Source organism: Euprymna scolopes, chromosome 15 (genome assembly GCF_053919585.1).
Source record: "Euprymna scolopes isolate OS-2025 chromosome 15, ASM5391958v1, whole genome shotgun sequence".
NCBI lineage: Eukaryota > Metazoa > Mollusca > Cephalopoda > Sepiida > Sepiolidae > Euprymna > Euprymna scolopes.
The window spans coordinates 12223773-12246272 of record NC_136496.1 but is presented as its reverse complement, the minus strand read 5'-3'; the positions used below and the strand labels follow the sequence as shown (position 1 = coordinate 12246272).

General features: G+C 36.8%; 1 protein-coding gene across 4 annotated transcripts in view; it reads right to left on the bottom strand.

Moving 5' to 3' along the window:
- Positions 1 to 2358: 2358 nt before the first annotated feature.
- LOC145293725 (proton channel OtopLc-like) overlaps positions 2359 to 22500 on the bottom strand; it is a 192274-nt gene continuing 172132 nt past the window's right edge. For all 4 annotated transcript variants that reach the window (XM_080140173.1, XM_080140175.1, XM_080140174.1 and 1 more), the window contains exons 6-9: positions 19384 to 19547; positions 15844 to 16111; positions 8162 to 8275; positions 2359 to 4294 (exon numbers count right to left, since the gene is read on the bottom strand). In XM_080140173.1, the coding sequence (XP_079996299.1) occupies positions 3498 to 4294; positions 8162 to 8275; positions 15844 to 16111; positions 19384 to 19547 (1343 nt within the window). In that variant the 3' untranslated portion in view covers positions 2359 to 3497. The remainder of the gene's footprint in view (positions 4295 to 8161; positions 8276 to 15843; positions 16112 to 19383; positions 19548 to 22500) is intronic.

Below are 22500 nucleotides of genomic sequence, written 5' to 3'. Positions count from 1 at the left end.
AAACTATCATTTAATCATACCCACCCATCAAGTTCATGGAGTATTTGTCAATATCAAAACGCGGATCAACCTTGCATGTCATGCTTACTGCCGATCCCAAGTTCCGGTTGTGACTGAGATCTGAAATAAGGCGCAGTATCAAAATAAGGATTTCTCATGACAATGAAAATGACGATGATGATGATGATGATGATTTTGCAGTGGTTTTATTATTCTAGTCTACTATCTTGTATTAGTACCGCACACGGCTGTCAACTTGAAAATAAATATAAAGAAAACCAGGCCACCCCTTTGTAAGATTCACGTATTTATTTGCATCTAGTCCCTCCACCATAATTGTAGCAGGGGTTAGGGTCAAGGTTAGGGTTAGGGTTTATGAATAGGTTTATTATGCAATAAAAAAACTCGCAGTGAGAGGAAAGCAACCATCTACTCTTATAAAACGAAGTAAAAACTATAGACTGGGAAGAATGATAGAAAGTAAGACAATTGAAAGAATCAGCATATATGTTGGATGATGATCACTAAGAATAATTATAATATGGAAACCATTAATTTGGTTAGCAACAAATTTTTGTCTGCGATTTCTCAGCTGATTTAGGACGAATATGATGCGCTGAATGCCAAAATCACATTGATTTTACGCAATCAAATTAAGTTTTTGCACTGTGGTCACGTGTTGTTTTTACGTTTTTGTTCACATTTACGTATGTGTGGAGCATTTTAGAAGAAGTTGGTGGGGGTAAAATGCGATGTTTTGATTGGAAATGATTATTGTAATGATTATTGTAATGATTATTGAAATGATTATAGTAATGATTATTGAAATCATTATTGAAATGATTATTGAAATGATTATTGTAATGATTATTGTAATGATTATTGAAATGATTATAGTAATGATTATTGAAATGATTATTGAAATGATTATTGTAATGATTATTGAAATGATTATTGTAATGATTATTGAAATGATTATTGTAATTATTATTGAAATGATTATTGTAATGATTATTGAAATGATTATTGTAATGATTACTGTAATGATTATTGAAATGATTATTGTAATGATTATTGAAATGATTATTATAATGATTATTGAAATGATTATTGTAATGATTATTGTAATGATTATTGTAATGACAGAAAGTATTTAGGTCTGATAATTCTAGGATTATGTCGAAAAGGGATCAATGTGAAGTTATAAAACCTCGAAATCTTCCAAAAATTGATGCTCAGCATACACGAAAAAGGACTGGTCTGTGCGAGAAGATTTATTTAAGTGCAAAGAAAGGACCGTCATCAACGACCCTCTGGTGGACAGAAACAGAATACTCTTCCAACCGCTACACATCAAGCTCGACATGAACTACAGACAAAAACTGGACATACAGAAACGGCTACACAAAGGAACATCACATAGAATCATGAAAACTGAAACTGTATAATTGTTTTAATTTTCTTTGTGTGTATGCCGCTATAAACTGGCATCACACCAAATAAGTGAGGAGGGCCAAGGAGGATGGAAAGATCGAGGAGAGAAAGCACTAGTCAGACTTCCGCTTGCAAAGAGGACTGGGGCTTTGGGAAGGCTTATTGCTACCCAAAATCAAGTGAAGATCAATGGTTGCTGCCAACGAAAAACCAATGGTAAGCGGCACAGTGAGAAGAGAACTGGGACCTTGGAAAGGTTTATTGCCACCCAAATTCCAGTGAAGACCAATGGTCGCCGCCAACAAGAAATCAATAATAATAATAATAATAATAATAATAATAATAATAATAATAATAATAATAATTAAAAGACCAATAAAGGCCAAATTATTGATGTGGCCTGCCCAAACGATATCAACTTAACAAAGAAGAATGAGACACTACGAGAACTATCAAAAACTGGAGGTGGAGATTGCCAGATTGTGGAATAAGAAAATTTCCATCGTGCCAATAGTCATAGCTGCGCTTGGCTCAATTCCTGATGATCTTATGAAACAGCTGAACTCCTGAAATCAAATACAACATCACCGTACTCCAGAAGTCAGCTCAGCTTGGTTCAGCAAGCATCCTACGCCAGTTGCTTTTCATCTAATTGATTCTTTGACTATATTCACTGCTCTTGAGGAAAAAACTGTAAAACATCACAACACTGTGAAGTTGTCGTCGTCAACAACAAAAACAACAAAAACAACAACAATAATAATAATAATAATAATAATAATAATAATAATAATAATGTATTGAAAGTAAATAACAATAGAATAATTACAGTATGTCTTTTCGATGGAGTAGAGACGCTTGGTAGTTTGCATTATTAGATTCACGCAGACAATTGAATAGAGCCAATTTGAAAGCTGGTATGAAGTGTGTGTGTGTGTGTGTGTGTGTGTGTGTGTGCGTAAGTGTGTGTGTGTGTGTGTGTGTGCGTAAGTGTGTGTGTGTGTGTGTGTGTGTGTTGAAAAGACACTTCAAATTATGTCTGTTTACCTGTAATTGTTTCTCAAAATGAATATTTGCCGGTGGGTTACAATATATATATATATATATATATATATATATATATATATATATATATATATATATATATATGTATGTGTGTGTGTGTGTGTGTGTGTGTGTGTGTGTGTGTATGTATGTATGTGTGCGTGTGTGTGTTGATAGAATATATTTTATATCCATATTATCTCGCCGTGTAAAACCATATATATATATATATATATATATATATATATATATATATATATATATATATATATATATAGGTTAATAAATTTAATTGAAATGCACATGGTTTGTATATACCAATCGTAAGGAGTTAAAAAAATCATTCTCATGAATTAAGTTCTTTTTATCCGGTTCCAGAGCATTTGTAGTGTAGCTTAATAATTCTCCAAGTTCCAAATATCAAGTTTTCTCATAATCTTCGTAACTGAGAAGGAACGGCCTAATGTGTCGGTTGCACGAACCATGTAAGTTGTCCAAAATGGTGTTTTTATTAGTTTTTATGTAAACATCTGAATAGTACGTGACAAAATATGCAGCAAAGACATAATTATGCAGACTTGTTAGTCGCAATACAAAGCAATATTTTAATGGATGCGTTTTGAAAGGCAATAAATGACATACTAAAAAACCTTGATATTTTGAACTTGCAGAATTATTATACTATCTCTCTCTCTCTCTCTCTCTCTCTCTATATATATATATATATATATATATATATATATATATATATATGTGTGTGTGTGTGTGTGTGTGTTGATGACTATATTTTATATACATATCTCCCTCTGTATATATATATATATATATATATATATATTTATATATATATATATATATATATATATATATATATATATATATATAAAACATGCGTGTGTATTAGATACAAAAAATGTTCCGTTTATAGACAATTTTCACATACGATTTAAATCATAGCGATTGCTTCCTCGGATTAAAAAAAAAATACATTGTACAAGAAAATTAATAGAGGATCATTTTCAATGTTTTTTGTCCTTCCACGCGTTTTTCCAGATATTTGAAAGACAGACCGTTGAATGGAATCGGTAAAATATTCCAAGAGGGACAGATATATGCGTGAGGATCGCCCACGCCATGTGGCCGTAAAAATCAGTCTGGATCGGATTGTGCTCGGCGCGCTGCGTCTCGAACGTGTTAATCCCCCACAGCGAGAGGTTGCACAGGATGAGGAAGGTGACGTACTCGCGTCCCGGTTTCCTTTTCACGTCTTCAGGCGTCACCGCTTGGAGTTCGGCCGCGACCACCATGAAGACGGTTTGGATTATTGATTGGAAGACCATCATTAGGTTAGAGGCGATGGACAATGCGTTTGCCAGACCCTTTTTTGTATGGAAAATCGCGGCGATGATGCCAAAGATGCAAAAGATGAACACGCCGGTCAGCGAGATGAGAATAAGGACGTTCTCCAGAACAGAAGCGTGACCCGGATGATAAGAGAGATTTCTCATGCGCCAAGCTGCCGCCAGTGAAGCGATCACACCGAGAAGGTAGATGGTTATTTCGGACAAGTGAACCAGTGTCAGGGCGGTGATGGTCATGTTCTCCTTATGTACTAGGACATAAAACGCGACCATCGTGATGACAGCCCCGACGAAGAGAAGGATGCCGACAAACAGGCCTCGACTCGAACTACCGCAGTCGACACTCATACGGTTGCTACGCATTTGTTCAGGATTCTCTTCGTTCTTGCGGTTAACTCGAACCAAAATCGGTTTTGGACCGCGCCCAACCTGTTGCCACAGAACGTACATTATACCTGAAAAACAAAAAAAGAGTTAACATTAAAATTTGTCGTTTTTAATAAATTACTTAGGAAACTCCATACACAAAGGAGGCAATAAGAACTATGAGTTGCAGTATGGACTATAAGTTGTGAAAACTTGCTAACAATTGACTATTTGGAAATGTATTCCAAACCATTAAATTCTCATTTTTTCACATATGTCTCTAAGAGTTGTCAACTTCAAATACGTAGGAAGCGCCATGAGACGCTTCGGAAGTGTTGTTGAAAAGAAAAAAAAAAGAGAGTACACAAAACTCCAGCTCACTGCAGCAGCGTCGTCCGTCTGTACTTTCCGTAGACTCGTTTTCACGTCTGTCCCGTCTGCTCTAGTGGCCTGTTTTTGTAAAGACAGAGTCCTCCAAATTTGCATATTTGTATATGTGCGCGAGAGCACACGAGATTCTGCGAGACTGCATTGTTATATAAGGCCGCAGGCGCCATCTTGGACCCTTTTCAGCATCATGACGCTGCGTTGGCAAAGCGCACACCTAGGCCGTTTAAAAGGTAAGCCTGCGTTCCCACAATTTTCGCCACAAGGAGTATGGACTATGATTTGCAATGCAGATTAGGTAAAGCTTCAGCAGCATTTAACCAGCTCGTCAAGATCTGGGACAATAAAAAAAGTTACCCTTAGATCTAAATTAAGATTTTATAATAACAGCGTTTTGCCCACTCTGCTATGTGGAAGTGCAACTTGGAATCTCCAAATAATCAGAGAGAAAACATTAGACATTAGGGATATAAATGGATGGTCACATTAAATGCTACCAAGACTAAACTCGTTTCCTTCAATAATTACAAGAAACCTTCTCTACCACCAATAGCAATGGCCAATGACTTTATCTGAAAGTACATCCTTTAAACTCCTCGGCCTAACGCTTTCAGGAAACATGGAACAATTACATCGAGATATCGCCAGGACCGCTGCGAAGAAGGTAGGTTCTCTTTACCATGCTAGAAAGATACTAACGTTCGAAAGTATGCTATACCTCTATAAGGCCACCATTCGCCCATGTATGGAGTATTGTTGTCATATTTGGGCTGGTGTATCTGGCACTAGTCTCTCGCTCCTAGACAAGGTTCAAAAGAGAGTCGCCAATCTGATAGGTCCTGAACTGTCATCTAAACTTCAGCTCCTGTCCCATTGACGAAATGTTGCATCCCTCTGCCTTTTCTACAAGTACTTTAACGGTGAATGCTCTAACGAACTGCAAGCACTTGTGCCTCCTCGACGTAAATACTCCCGACAAACCCGACAAGCAGCTAAATCCTACCCCTTCACAGTAGAGATCCCCAGATGTAAGAGAGTCTTTTACTCCAGTAGTTTCTTCCCCAGGACAGACTTAGGAATTCCCTGTCGGGTCCCTGCTTCCCCAACTGTACTGATATGCAGGAGTTCAAGTGCAACGTGAACCGACACCTTGCTGCCCAACTCCCTATACAGTACCCCTGATGCCTATGTCACTGAGGGTAGCCCCCTACAACAAACTAGCAATATGCCTTGTTTGGAGTGAAAATGTAAAAAAAAAAAAAAAAATTTTAAGTTTGATTCCAAGTGCATTAGAAGAATTCTTTGGATCAAATGGAGCAATCGAATTACCAAGAAGTTAGAGATCGCATTAACCAGCAGGCGGTATCGGTAGTAATCTGCAAACGACGTCTAGGCTTGCTCAGAGATATCCTAAGAGTGAGCTTAGAGAGTATTGTCAACCAAGTGCTCCAGTGGAGCCCTAAGAGAAAAAGGAGAGGAAGACCAAAAATGAATTGGAAACAGACAATATGAAGAGATTTAATTGCAACAAGAATACATTGAAGGGTCTTTGAGGATGAAGCTTCAGATCGAAAACGATTGCATGCCTTGACTATCTTATGCATCGCAAGACACACGAGTTCCTGAGTAAATTCTCAATTCTATAATTAATTTTACAAAATAATGTTCTATTAAAAAAACATGCCAATCATACCATACAGATCAGAATCGGACTTTACTTATGTGACGAATAGGAATACATCTACGTTTTTCCACACAAGAATATGATTGGCTAGTAAAGACCATAATATGGACGGGTATATCAGCCTGTGAGAAACGTTAAAAGATACGCTGAAAGCCTAAAATTACAGTACATTACCAGCTACGACCACGAATAACCGTTCATTAAAGCAACCTGCTAGGTTCTATAACTTGATTACTGTAGTCAAGACCAATAAGATACTTCAAGCAAATATATCCCGTTCCGGAATATGAACTTACATTCATATTTAACACCGGACGCATACTTTGCTGTATCTACGAAGGGACACCTTTCACGATTAATACCAGGAATGAAGCGAAAAATAATTAAGGTTACTTTGATAAAGACATATACTTTCAAAAGTTTAAAAAATGTTAAATAAATGATTTTATTAATTTAATTTAAAAAATGATTTCACATTATCTGGCGTTCTAAATGCAAGTAAAAAAAACTTTACTGAATAACATTTTTCCCAAAGATGTAACTAACATCTATTAAAAAACGCACCAACCGAGGCAGACACATCGAAATTGGACTTTGTAGTGAAAATTGTAGCGTGCAACATTAGCGCGGGTGTTATTCGCTTAAGAAAAGAAAAGTAAAAATCTTAAACTCGAAACCTGACAGACACGAGACAAAAACATCTTATGCAAATTGAGATGCGGTCGGTTTTAACAAGATAAAAAAGCCAGCATTTCTTCAGTTGAGGACGATTTCTTTTTTGTCTGCTCAACGTCGGTACGGTGTACTTTGCAGTCTGGTGTCAGTTGAAGAAAGCTTGTTTGCGATAACGTCAAAAAGGGAGCAGGACGGATTTTGTTATGTGTGTTTCGACACGGCGAACTTGGCGATCTGAAAATCATTCTTTTTTTTTCTTTAACACAAATTTTCAATCGATAGCAATATCGAATTATCAGAAATTATCAGCAATATCGGATGAATATTTTGCTGTATGCACAATGCGGTTGTGCCAGCGAAACGAGGATAACGAAACAAATAAAAGAAATGCTGTTAAGTTTTGAGACATTGTGTTGAACAAAGATGGCGGCGTAGTTCAGATCAGTAACCAAGATGGCGGCGAAGAATTAAGTGCGGTCCGTGACGTAGCAAACAACGAACTGATTGAATCCAAAATTCGACAATTTTTATAATAATTTTGCGACGTTTTCATTGGTTGTTTAGCACAGCCGTTGGTTATAAAAATGATTATCCATTCGTCTCATACCCCCATTAAAAACATTTTACAAATGCTTTCTTTGAAAAAGAAGCAAAAAACATTGTCGAAAGTCTCAGAAAAAAATGATTCCATATATTCACAAAATATATCTAACATTAAAATTTGGAGCTTTAAATTCTTTAAATAACTTTATGGAATAATATTTTTGTAGTCAAAACAATCAAGTGTTAACTGTTCTACACTTTTAAGTCACAATTTCCGGGGTTAAATTCAATACTCTGCTGTCAATATTCACTACTCTAAATTCGACACTGCTGTCCAAAAAAACTTTACTCCTCTGTTGTCCAAACTCGCCACTCCAACAATCGACGCACTGCTGTGAAAAACTCTCAACTCCAAAACACGATGCATTGCTGAGCTGACCCGACTTGCTACTCCAACCTCCACTGCACAAAACGGTGATAATGAAAGAGTTGTATTCGTTTTAGTGGAAGAAGCTCGACGACCGACGGTTACTCATGAAAAGAAACGGAAAGCGCGTAAAAGACCAGCACATATAAAATTTCGTATAAGGACATTATCTCATTTTCTTGTTGAATATATTACACTAACTTTTCTCAAAGAATAAAGCCCTTAAATATTTTCGCTTACCTGCACAGATCAGACTGTACTCAATGCTGCAAGGGTAGAGATAGGGTGACGCCCGATTCACAACGTTTCCCATCATTTCAGTCCAGTAACATTTAACTTCAGGATGTGCTAAACCTGAAAAGAAAGAAAGAACATATCAATATACTTACAATGCTACAAGCACGCAGGTGTTAAAATAAGACCGTCTATTAATTCCACATATTCAGAAAAAAGGACGAAAAAATAAATATCAGTCGGTACGTTTTTGAGACGCCCTAAGATTGGCTAATGGAAATATTAACCCGTAAAAGAAGTAAGAAATTATCTGATTGGTTAGCTAGCCAGACAAAACACCACGTGTTTATATAAAAACAGCCAGCAACACAAATTCCATGAACTGTAGCCTTACGATTCACTACAAGGGGAGTTGGTTCCCATTCCCCCTTCACTCTCCACGTTAAAAAACGGCCTTGTGCCTAATTTGCTCAATGGGGAAGCAAATAAATAAAAAATTAGGACCTTTGTGGCCTTCGGGCCAAGATCAAAGTGTAGTATCTGTCCGGCAGATGCTGCAATCAAAGACCATTGCTCTTATGGCAATCTTCTGGTCCATGTAGGGGCAACCCTATATAACACTACGCTCTCACTATTTAGCTCCCATTTCCCACCTCTCGGGAGCTGGTCTTCTTTTCCCTTCCCCTCCCCCTCTCTCCACATTAAAAACGGCCTTGTGCCTAATTTGCTCAGTGGGGAAGCAAATAAATACAGCCTTACGATTCACTACGGGGATAAAACGCGGAAACCTTTATGTAGCGTAATTGTCATAAATATCTTTTTAAAGATTACTACCTAGCTCTACACACGTATTGAGCACTGCTAAAGTAAGCAATTAAAGCTCGTACATAAAATACTATATATCTCGTTATAACATTTTATATAGATATATATATACAATATATCCAATATATACTGGAACCGCGCAGAGATTAATTGTCATCCAAACATCAATGAAGATCAATGGCCCGTGGCAGCGACTGTTACGATACTGCAAAGTCATTTGCAAAGATTATCGAAGGAGGTAGAGAGTATGGTAAATCTAGAGACGCCATCCAAACTCCAGAAAACGTTATATATATATATATATATATATATATATATATATATATATATATATATATATACCAGAAGAGGTACTCGGCGTTGCCTGGTATTAAATATAATGTTATATTCCTTAAAAAAATGACGTAACCCCCCCCCAAAGAAACTGAGACATGTGCATCCGAGTATTATGTTTTTCCTAAACAGTTCATTACTTGTAAGTAAAAAAAAATATGCTCGAACTGAGATCGAAACCAAAACCTAAAGACAATAAGTCAAGTAAGATAACCATTAGCCTACCTGAACACGATCTCCAAAGGTGTTGTAAAACCTTTTATTCTTAACATAATGAGAACATTTGATAAACAAATAAAAATCCAACGGTCTTCACATACACATTTGTAATTTTTGATTCCTTCACATTGTTTTTTTCTGGATGAAAACGGGTTGAAAAGTTTTCCAAAAGTCTGAGTGACCTAATACAAAATTTAACGACTGTAGATTAAATATCCATTGAGTATATAGGTTGAGAAGTGTCCTCTCACACACACATTCTCTCTTTAAACACACATTCTCACTTTACACACACATACACACACATATACATATATGTATGTATATATATGTATATATGCAACTTTTTCTCTGTGTGTCATGTCGTTCGTTATAGACTCCGAAACGGCTGAACAGATTTAAAATTTACAGAACTTCAGTGTATAAGTCTGGGAGTGATCTTAATAATGTTTTGTTTCAGAATACACTCGATAATTACCGATAATCGAAACCGTTATTTTAGTTTATCGTAAACATTTTACTGTAAGATAGCTTTTTTTGTTGTTTTTTTTGCATAACGTGTTCTGTAGATTCAAACTCCCCACGTAAATTTCTTAATTTTTTTTTTCATTAACTACAAATAATTTTATAAGGCTTGAAAATTTACGTGTTTTTTGTTTTTTGCATGACGTGATGTGTAGGTTCGAACCCCGCACGTAAATTTCTTAGTGTTTTTTTTTTTCTTAACTGGAAAGAAGTTTATATAAAATAATTTCATAAAAGAAACAGTAGGTTCTCTAGAGTGCAATGTAGAATAACATATATTTTGGATTAAGTTACTGCATGGAGGTATGTGAAGCTTTCTCCCGGACGATTTCACGGATTTCGATGACGAAAAAAAAGAGAGGAGTGTGAAATATTCGTTGATCATCATTCAATCCCAGGCAACGCCGGGTCTCTCTGCTTGTATGTATATATATATGTATGTACTGCGTTGAATCATAAGAAATGACCTGGTTGGTATCGAGGCGCATCAGTTCACTGTGAGAGATGCACCCCTAGTTTAAGACATCTAGGAGAAGGTAATTCTGATGACGACAGTAGCAGGACGTTGGATGGCCATGGAGGAGAATGAATCTCTAGCAGATCAACTGTTCTATGGTATTAAGAGTTACATTATTCGACTGCAGCTATGCGGATGCTCTAAGGACAACGGATAGGTGAAAACAAGCGAGTCAGATGCCACTGCACTGGGGAAGGTAATGGCAACCCACCCCATGTATTCTGCCAAGTTCAAATCATGTGATGTCTTCAGAAAAATTGGACAAATAATGGACCGAAGCTTATGGAGAACACTGGCCATAATTTTATCTACGGCATAAACATGCCAAGATACAAGATAGATAGATATATTATACACGGGAAATGGACATGAACAATAATAAAATGGCGACGTTCTTGTATAATTTCCAAAGTTGAGATAGACATATATTTCGAATTTATTTAGATTAGTATGGTTTTGTGCTGGATAGCTGAATAGGAGACGGAAGAAGGGCGCCCTAAAATGAGGAGGGGGCTTAAAGCGGAAGTAAAGAAATCACATCACTTCTACTTCTTTCACCATGCCGACAGCACGGGTGTAAGAAAACAATTCAGCAGAGTTCTACCCATCTTGGCCTGCCTACACCGACGAGAACAGATGCATGATGCGGCCAGATCAACAGGGAAGCAGGGAGTGTAGGCACAGGTGGCCAAAACCAGTTTCTCTGCATATGTAGATGGTATCTTTCCCTCAAATTCATTCCTTCTCTTTCTCTCTCGCTTCCTCTTTCTCTATCTCTCTCTTTCCCTCTCTTTCTATCTCTCTTCCTCTCTCGCTTTTCTCTCTCTATTTCTCCCTTTCTTCCTCTCTTGCTCTCTCTTTTTCCCCTCTCTTTTTTCTCTCTCTCTCTTTCTCTCTCTCTTCCTATCGTTCTCTCTCTTTTACTCTCTCTTCCTTTCTTTCTCTCTCTCTATCTTTATCTCCCTCCTCCTCTCTTTCTTTATCTCTCTCTTCCTCTCTTTCTCCCTTCCTCTCTTTCTCTCCCCTCATTCCCTCTTTCTGTCTCTCTGTCTCTCTCTCTCTCTCTCTCTCTCTATCTCTCTCTCTCTCTCTCTCATACACATGCATTTGATTCCTGCTTTTCCTTGTGATGTTAAATAAACTCGTTAATACCATATCGGCGTTCTCGTGATTCTCCATCAACAGGCGAGCAATTGTGAAACCTGGTTTACAACGGACATACAGAGGTGTGTGATGTCGTACACCGTAGAATGGTAAGAGTATACCACATTGGCACTATTTTTATTTTTGGGAAAATTATTCTCATATTGGTTCGTATTATCACAACGTTTCAGCCAATGTAATCCCGACCTTCTCCTGGCCCTGTCGGTGGGGCATTAGAATACGCCGACTGCCCCCCCCCTGCAGAGGGTAAAAGTCCCTCAATGGGGGTCCTGGGATTGTTTCAGAATACACCCGTTAATTACCGATAATCGAAACCGTTATTTTAGTTTATCGTAAACATTTTACTGTAAGATAGCTTTTTTTTTGTTTTTTTTTGCATAACGTGTTCTGTATATTCAAACTCCCCACGTAAATTTCTTAATTTTTTTTTTCATTAACTACAAATAATTTTATAAGGCTTGAAAATTTACGTGTTTTTTGTTTTTTGCATGACGTGGTCTGTAGGTTCGAACCCCGCACGTAAATTTCTTAGTGTTTTTTTTTTCTTAACTGGAAAGAAGTTTATATAAAATAATTTTATAAAAGAAACAGTTGGTTCTCTAGAGTGCAATGTAGAATAACATATATTTTGGATTAAGTTACTGCATGGAGGTATGTGAAGCTTTTTCCCGGGCGATTTCACGGATTTCGATGACAAAAAAAAAAAAAGAGAGGAGTGTGAAATATTCGTTGATCATCATTCAATCCTAGGCAACGCCGGGTCTCTCTGCTTGTATGTATATATATGTATGTACTGCGTTGAATCATAAGAAATGACCTGGTAGGTATCGAGGCGCATCAGTTCACTGTGAGAGATGCACCCCTAGTTTAAGACATCTAGGAGAAGGTAATTCTGATGACGACAGTAGCAGGACGTTGGATGGCCATGGAGGAGAATGAATCTCTAGCAGATCAACTGTTCTGTGGTATTAAGAGTTACATTATTCGACTGCAGCTATGCGGGTGCTCTAAGGACAACGGATAGGTGAAAACAAGCGAGTCAGATGCCACTGCACTGGGGAAGGTAATGGCAACCCACCCCATGTATTCTGCCAAGTTCAAATCATGTGATGTCTTCAGAAAAATTGGACAAACAATGGACCGAAGCTTATGGAGAACACTGGCCATAATTTTATCTACGGCATAAACATGCCAAGATACAAGATAGATAGATAGATAGATAGATATATTATACACGGGAAATGGACATGAACAATAATAAAATGACGACGTTCTTTTATAATTTCCAAAGTTGAGATAGACATATATTTCGAATTTATTTAGATTAGTATGGTTTTGTGCTGGATAGCTGGATAGGAGACGGAAGAAGGGCGCCCTAAAATGAGGAGGGGGCTTAAAGCGGAAGTAAAGAAATCACATCACTTCTACTTCTTTCACCATGCCGACAGCACGGGTGTAAGAAAACAATTCAGCAGAGTTCTACCCATCTTGGCCTGCCTACACCGACGAGAACAGATGCATGACGCGGCCAGATCAACAGGGAAGCGGGGAGTGTAGGCACAGGTGGCCAAAACCAGTTTCTCTGCATATGTAGATGGTATCTTTCCCTCAAATTCATTCCTTCTCTTTCTCTCTCGCTTCCTCTTTCTCTTTCTCTCTCTTTCTATCTCTCTTCCTCTCTCGCTTTTCTCTCTCTATTTCTCCCTTTCTTCCTCTCTTGCTCTCTCTTTTTCCCCTCTCTTTTTTCTCTCTCTCTTTCTCTCTCTCTTCCTATCGTTCTCTCTCTTTTACTCTCTCTTCCTTTCTTTCTCTCTCTCTATCTTTATCTCCCTCCTCCTCTCTTTCTTTATCTCTCTCTTCCTCTCTTTCTCCCTTCCTCTCTTTCTCTCCCCTCATTCCCTCTTTCTGTCTCTCTGTCTCTCTGTCTGTCTCTCTCTCTCTCTTTCTCTCCCCTCCTTCTCTCTTTCTGTCTGTCTCTCTCTCTCTCATACACATGCATTTGATTCCTGCTTTTCCTTGTGATGTTAAATAAACTCGTTAATACCATATCGGCGTTCTCGTGATTCTCCATCAACAGGCGAGCAATTGTGAAACCTGGTTTACAACGGACATACAGAGGTGTGTGATGCCGTACACCGTAGAATGGTAAGAGTATACCACATTGGCACTATTTTTATTTTTGGGAAAATTATTCTCATATTGGTTCGTATTATCACAACGTTTCAGCCAATGTAATCCCGACCTTCTCCTGGCCCTGTCGGTGGGGCATTAGAATACGCCGACTGCCCCCCCCCTGCAGAGGGTAAAAGTCCCTCAATGGGGGTCCTGGATATGACCTTAAACTATATCCAGTGGTGAGGCCTCAACTTGCGGGCTTTGGGGAGTGTGGAGCCACCCTTTAATTACCATTGCTCCTCCCAGGTCCACTCTGACCCGGAGTGTTAGTACCTGTTAGGGTCCCAACTATGGGTTGAATAGAAACCGACTTGAAAACAACAAAAATATTCTATTAAAAAAAAAATTTCTTCAAAATAACTGGATTCGGCATTAAATAACATGAAAAGGGTTGATATGCCGTAAAACAAAAACAACCAACCAACCGACCTTCTCCAAATATATATTTTTGAACTTGGGAATCTTTATGAAAAACTGCGAAATCCATGCAGGGTTATGCGCCGACCCCCCCCCCCCCGGAAGCTAATTATGTCTATAATTTTGTAAATAGATATTAAGACAATATTATGTTAGGCAATTATAGTTTTATAGCAATTTTGATTACTAAATTAATGATCGCACGCAGTTGTTTCCAACCACTGTGCCGCAGCACATTAGTATGTCGCGGAATATTGCAGCAGTAGTTAAAAAACACCAGGCACAACTTTCCCACTGACATTCACCATTATTATTCTATACCAGATATTGAATACAAAATATGTTGATTTATGTGAATACAAATTCTTATATAATCGTATTTGTTTTTTTTTTTTATTATTTTATTGCAAAAAAGCTTTATGAGTAGAAAATATTTTTCGTGATAGGTGTGCGTGGAAAAATTTAAACGATCAATAGCATGCCGCCATTTAAAAAAGTTAGAAACCACTGATCTAACGATACGTTCTGATAACTAGGGCTGTGACAACAGCATATTCTTTTCATTGTTTTGACTCTCGAGTGTATATCCGACACAATTAATCAACCGAGAACCACATCACTCTACATAAAAACATATAAGATATCAATGGATATATACCTGAGAATCAACACAAGGAAAAGAATATGCTGTTGTCATAGCCCTAATGATAACATCTAATTTTCAAAATCTCATTGAAATTGTTATGAAATAAGCTGGTCTACCCACTTCAGGAATAAATGGACTCGCCCAGAGACAATTCATACAATGACATCAAAACTGTGGAAGCGGTTTGTGGCGCTTGTTTGTCACTCAGCCGTGATGAAGGGCACATGTCAGTCGAGATTCTGATCCCAACAATCAGTTCTGCAGAAACTAGATCATTTAGGTAGGTTGAGGCATCGAATGAGGCATCGTTCAGGCTAGTTCTATGAGGTCACCCCTCCCACGCTTTGTCTATCCTCTTTGGGGTGGAGTAAGTTTATTGATTACTGCTTAAAGGACCCCGGTGGAAGAATGTCAACAGGGCTGTCCAGGCAATTTTTAAAATGCCAGAATGATCCTTCTTTTAGGGGCTCTGGTTTGACTTTTTACACTTCCTGATCTTGTGTCACATCTTCCTGTAATAAGAAATAAATAAATACCGCGATTTATTGCTGTTATGGCCACAGAATCATAACGTGTACTTCTGTAACACATTTTTGTTAATTATACAACTGTGTCTGTGTTGATTATTATTGGTCTGCAAGACCACAACAGAAACAATTATTATTTGGTAAAAAAGTTAAGATAAAAAAGCAAATAAAAAATGAAAAGTAAAAACAATCCCGGTTAATTCCGGGTAGAGTTAGATGGTTTACACATTTGTGTTAGAAATTAGATCAATTGTTTATTTTATTTTTTTAAAAAATAAATCTTTGATATTATTATATTTGTACTCATGCTAGTTATAACTACACGAAAATAAACACGAACCTTCAATCGCTTTTTGTGTTATGTTTTTTTCTACAAATCTGTGATGATGGTGTGAAACATTGAAAGAAGAGTTCCCGGGCCGATGTCCACTGTTGCCATGGTGACCATCGGTGTCGTGGGTGTTACTGTGATGTCCGTGCGACGAGGACCCGTGGTGCATTTCGTGCAGCGTCTCTACGACGATGTTCCGAAACCAGACGCAGATGTTTGTGCCGCACATGTGCATTAGTCCGAAACGTGCGAACGTCTTGTAGCGATGAATGCACACCTAAAACGATGAACAGAAAAAAAATAGGTCTTGTAATAAAAAAAAGACAGACAAGAAAAAGCAGTAACAAATAATCAAGGGTTCTCAACAGAAAGTATAATGCACGTACCTGTATCTAAAATTCAATATAGGCGCCTTCATTCACCAGCAGCTTTTCAAGTCGACCAGGAATCGAATCAACTAATTTCACAAGAAACTCTTGCGAAATGGTAGTCATAAGTAGGGCTAGGACAACAGCATGTTCTTTTCATCGTTTTGACTCTCGAGTGTGTATCCGTTGATATCTTATATGCTTTTATATAAATGATGTGGTTCTCGATTGATTAACTGTGTCTAACTGTGTCGGATATATACTCGAGAGTCCAAACGATGATAAGAATATTCTGTTGTCATAACCCTAGTCATGACTTTATTGATTCGCCCTTCAAGTTCTTCTAAATTTTTTAGTATGGTTTAATAGACTTTCCCAGAGAAACCCCAGAGAAAAAAAGTCGCAGGCCGTTAAATCAGAACTTCTGTCCGTCCATTGATTCGAACCACGACGACCCATCAATCTCCAAGGAATTGGGCATTCAGCCATTCACGAAAAACAATAGTAAAGTGTAAATGCACGTCATTATGTTAAGAGATTAAATTTTGCCAATTATTAGTGCTTGGGAGATTTGATTTTTATGCCAGATGGAGCTCCGGTATGTTACAATGTTATTGAAAGAGATGATCTCAGTGGCAAAGGAATGCTATTAATAATTGTCTGTATTTTTGAGATGAGGTGTTTTCATTGATTGAGATTGTCGGACTGACTTCCTCATCTTGGTTGTTATAGTCACAACGTTTCCTAGTGACATATGACCGAGTGGTCCTAGACGTTGTATCAACGTTTACAGTTACCCAAAGGTGCTGAGTTCAATCCTGAACGAAGGCAGTGAAAAGTAACATTCAAAACAGAGAATAAGTAACTGTGTCCCAGAGCCTAGCTGGAGTCCGAACACGGTATCCCCGTAATAATAATAAAGGGTTGGGTTCGAGACTCCTAACAAACGGTTCCCCAGTTCGATACAAAACACCTGATGAAGGCCGGAGGGTAAAACGGACTAAACGTAGTGACTATAAAAACCAAGACGAGGAAGTCAGTCCGACAATCTCAATCAATGAATGCTATTAAAATAAGATATTTGCCACAACAATATTTACAGGTTTCTGTGATAATAAAATAGGACTGAAATTAAGTTAAGGCAGTTAGATTAGTTACATGAAGAAAAGTTAAGGTACAGTAGAACCCCTGGATACGCTTTTTCAAGTTACGATGCGGAATATTATGTTTTCATCCCCTGGTTACGGTATTTGTCCCCTCCTTACGGTGTTATTTATAATATTATTTGATTATATACATGTGTATTATATACTTTACTGAATTTTGTTGCTAATTTTTGATAGGTACTGTATAAAATTTTGTTTAGGCCCCGCCATACGGCGATTTCAGCTTACGATCCTAACTTCGGAATGGATTAATGTTGTATCCCGAGGTTCTACTGTATTTAACAATAACAAGTATAGCCTTGACGTAAGACTGACCTGATTATGTGACGTAGTAACTAACAAAGAAACGTAAAAGTCTGTGGAAGCTACAGACGGCAAAAAAAAAAAAACGGCCGGGTAGCTGAAACAATAATGTAACTTAACAGAAAGATACGGTAATAAAAAATAAAACGTATATATATATATATATATATATATATATATATATATATATATATATATATATATAAAGAAATAAAAATTACAATAAGTTTACCAAGGTAATCAAAGTGGTAAACTTAAAATATATTATGAATATTAAAGAGTTAATATTTACAAGTAAAGTAATCTCAACCAGATGATAAAACCGAAAAGGAAACAGAGCTTATAATATGAACAAATGATTAATAAAACATGTTAAAAGACATCTTGAAAAAGAGGTAAAAACATATTTAATTTTAAAAAGGAAGCACAAGATAAGTGGATAGTCCTTAATTCGTGGAGTTTCGAAGAAATACTCTCCTTCTCATCAGAGGGCAGGAATTAGCAAAATGCGGGATCGGATTTTGCATGTAAAAGTATTTAATGAAACTACAAGTAAGTCACAGATCTTACTTGGTTAAAAAAAGGGTGAGGTAAGGGGAATAGGCGGTAAAAGAAAAATGATAAAAAGATTTCACATGAATGGATAGTCCGGTTAAGGGTAAAAAATCCAAGAATGGTAAAATCCAAACACGGTCAAATTAAAAATTTCCAATCCAACAGGTAAGTTCCAAATGGTCCAAAATGATCGAAAAGGCACAATTCCTTGGAAAAAATCACAAATGAAATGAGTTCCAAATCATTAAAATGATTTAATGGAATGAGTTCCAAATCATTTAATGATTTAATGAGAACCTTTGGTTCGAGAGGCTGGCGCAGAGAAGACAAAACTAGTGACTACGTTTACTGTTGCTTGCATTAATCTTTCGTAGATTGCTTGCCATTATTTATTTTTTATTGACGCCATACTATTCACGTTGACGCATCGTTAGATAACCGACATGATTGAATCGAAACTGCTGTTGTTGGCTCAGAAGGGATTTAGTCTCTTGCGGTCTATGGAGGCGTGCAGTGGGCACAACTAAAGAAGATATATAAATTGAGCTAAACGTCTGCAAACTCCGACGGAAACGTGAATAAATTTATCGGTGAATTATAACTTGGTATTTGGTATAACGTTGAGTCTGACGAGTACCAGATGACTGAGCATTTAGGAATACTAGACGTTGTATGTATGAGTATATATTACTAGATCATAGTGTATAACGACTTTTTTGCACTTATCAAGGCCGAAGACCACTCGAGGATAAGTGTTAATGTTTGGAAGGTGGTCCACGAGACAACAGCGTAGTAATCATGAGTGATGAAAATAGGGTATAATTTGATTATTTAAGGGGACGGCTAAACAAGAACTTGTTTACATTGGACTTGAAGATAATCATGTCATAGTCAGATGGAAAGCAGGTCAGCGGAACAGAGTTCCACATGCGGACAGTTATAGGAAAGAAGCTTTATTACATTGTGTCTAGAGGACTTGAGTAGAAAAATCTTTTAAAAATATGTATTTAACCTATATCTAAGAAAGGCAAGGGAACAGTCCGATCGCAAAGTTACTATAAAATAAATGAAGTTAAATCATACAAGAAAAAAAAAATTGAAAGACCATAATGCCTTCTAACCGGATGTCGTTACATGAAAGAAATGGCCGCCTTTACCTTTGGGTTGAGGAAGACAAAATAAAGTTGCGAGAAAGTGAAGATCAAATGAAAGAGAGGCTTCACGGCTTGAATACGAGTATCACACTGAGTGTTGCCTCCGATTCCTTCGAAATGCATCCCAAGCTGGAGACCGCTGTGGATCATTCCACCGATTCCGAACCCTGAAAATAAATTAGCACTTTAAAAAACATGGTACTGATAGGTTGAGGGGAATTTTGATTGAACGCTCAGATATCGATGTCATCTGATATATAGAAATCAAGTGGTAGCCTCAAAAAGGAACCCCTTGATTTCTGAGAACTTGTTGAAGTAAAATAAAAACAAGATATACACACATGTGTATAAATATATAAAAATGATATGTTTAACAGCAGCGATATATATATATATATATACGATGAAGTGTATGTGAAAAAGGAAAACACAAGAAATGGGAACGACGAATGTAACTGAAAATGATTCAAAAGGAATTTAATTGCAACAACAAAACAAGTCATCAACAACAACATTTACGAAAAAATATTAAATAAGTTGTATTTCTTTTTAAATAAATAGAAAAAAGTGATTTTTATATGAATATCAATACACACACAAAAACAAATATATATATATATATATATATATATATATATATATATATATATATACACTAGCTGTACCCTGCCACGCGTTGCTGTGGCTCAAATTGGCGCAATGGAAAAAGTTCCAAAATGAGAAAAAGCATGTTTCTTATAGGTTTAAATTTCCATTTTGCATGGGTACACAGTTTTTGTTGTTCCATTTTCTTAGCTGATATAGAGATTTTCCGGTTTGGTGACTCTTGAATATGTAACATAAATTGTCCATGTGAAAAAACAGTTAGTGTGTAACTGTAAGGCCCACAATTGTAAAGATTGTTCCCTGTGCTTTGTTGATGGTTATTGCAAATGACAATAAAATTGGAAAGTGCAATTTGCTAAAGTGTAATGATGTATCCGGTGGAATCATAGGAATGCATGGAATGAAGATATATTCATCTGTGAAAGGTCCTGTTAAGATTGCTGTTTCTATGATATTGTTTGTTATTTTTTTTTTTTACTGCAAGCTATGTACCATTGCAAAGCTTGGATTGGTTTATATTTCACAACATGATAATTAGTACACCAAATTTCAGTTACAATACATGCGGTGGCATCCCTGGCAAATATAACTGTTGGATAATTAACCACTTTATCTGCTTTCACAACGGTGTCGATTGATTTGTATTTGACTACCTCACTTGGAATTTTACATTTAATTATAGCGTTAAGTTCATGGGCATCTTTGTATTGACCTGCAAGAATAGCTCATTCACTCAGTCAAATGGAATTCTTATATTTTGAATATCTGCAAAAACCTTTTAAGCTAACTATTCTTTTGATGAAATAAAATTACAGAAATTACAGAAGTTAAAAGTCAAAGAATTTTGCCCTTAACTCTGATCAGCTGGCACTTTTTCGTACCCAATTTCCCACAAGTGATGCAAAAGTTTTTGTGCGGATCGAACAGTCTGCAACTGTACATGCATATTTTGAGTTAAGTTTAATGTCTTCACATGGAACAAAAAAGTAGAGTATTTGAGGCAAGCACTTATTTCATCTGCTGGTGTTGATTGAAGAATAACAGGTAACATTTGTCTGAAATCTCCTGCAAGCAATATTACTGCATTCCCAAATGGTCTGACATTGCCACGCAAATCTTGCAAGGATCGACCAAGAGCCTCAAGTGATTTTTTGCGTACCATTGTGCTTTCATCCTAAACAATAAGTTTGCATTTCTGCAATATTTTTCCCCATATTGGATGTTTTGGAGATGTCGAAGATGAGATTTTTGAAAAGTTGAATGTTTTAAAGTAGAATAAATAATTCTTCTACTTGGCAGCAAGGTCGCAGGTATTCCTCATGCAGCAAGGGCTAAGGCTATGTCATTTTGTTACCAAATGGCTGCCAAAATCAATTTAATTAGAAAGGTTTTACCAGTTACTTCTGGTGCTGTTCAAGGTAGCAGTAATTTCCAAATAACTTCTATTCTCACAGTCAGTAAATTAGGTGACTAAAATAGGATTTATCCATGTTTTGACAATGCCTTATTCACTGTAATTAATTTAGGAGACTAAAATAGGATGAGGGATTAGAGATGGACAGATAGAGAGGAAGATATATAGATAGAAAAGAGACAGTGAGAGGAAAATAGAGAAAGAGAAGGAGATAGAGAGATAAAGGGATTGATAGATAAACAGAGAGAGAGAGGTGGAGTGTTAGAAACAGAGAGGGATGAAACAGAGGAAAGGAGAGAGATAGAGGGAGTTAGAGAGAGAAAGGGGCTCAAAGAGAGATGGAGAGGGTGATATAGAGAGAAAGATAGATTGAGAGAGGGAAAGGGAGAGATGGATAGAGAGAGATATTGAGAGAGGGGGAGAGAAACAGAAGGTGAACTACACTTCACCGTTTTTTTCTCGTTCAGTAGAGAAGAAATCTTTCGAGACTGAGGCAATTTTAATGTTTTGTTATTATCCAGAGTACCCCTTTTTTCTTGGGGGGGGCTAGATTTTCCTCGCATTAGAAACCGACCGGGTTATCTGTACTTTCACTTAACAAATTAATAAAAGAAAAACATATTGTAAAATTTGAATTTAACAGGAAAATACTATTTTAAAAAATAGCACGGTAACATAAGTGCATAAGTGCCACTTTAGGTACTCCTTGGGCGTTGAGTTCCATGGCGACCAGCATAATTATTTAATGGTTGCTCCCTTAGCCCCCCCCCCTCCTAGTCAAGGCTAATGCATGCGCATGTAACATTTTTTTATTTACTGACGTTGGCTTAGTAACTAAACGATTTATTGATAATTTCGTAACTCTTAAACGCATGCCGGAAGATTTAAATTGGTTCATTATTGTTGTAATGAAAAAAAAAAATGTTTCATTCAACACAAAACCAAAAACACGTATTAATGATGATTTATTATTCTATTCATTGAAATTTACTAATTTTTAAATTAAAAATTAAAAAAAAAAGTTAATAAAAAAATAGTTGCTTATGTGAGCATAAACAACTTGTTTTTTTTTTTTTAGATTAGGTCCACCTTATAATCAC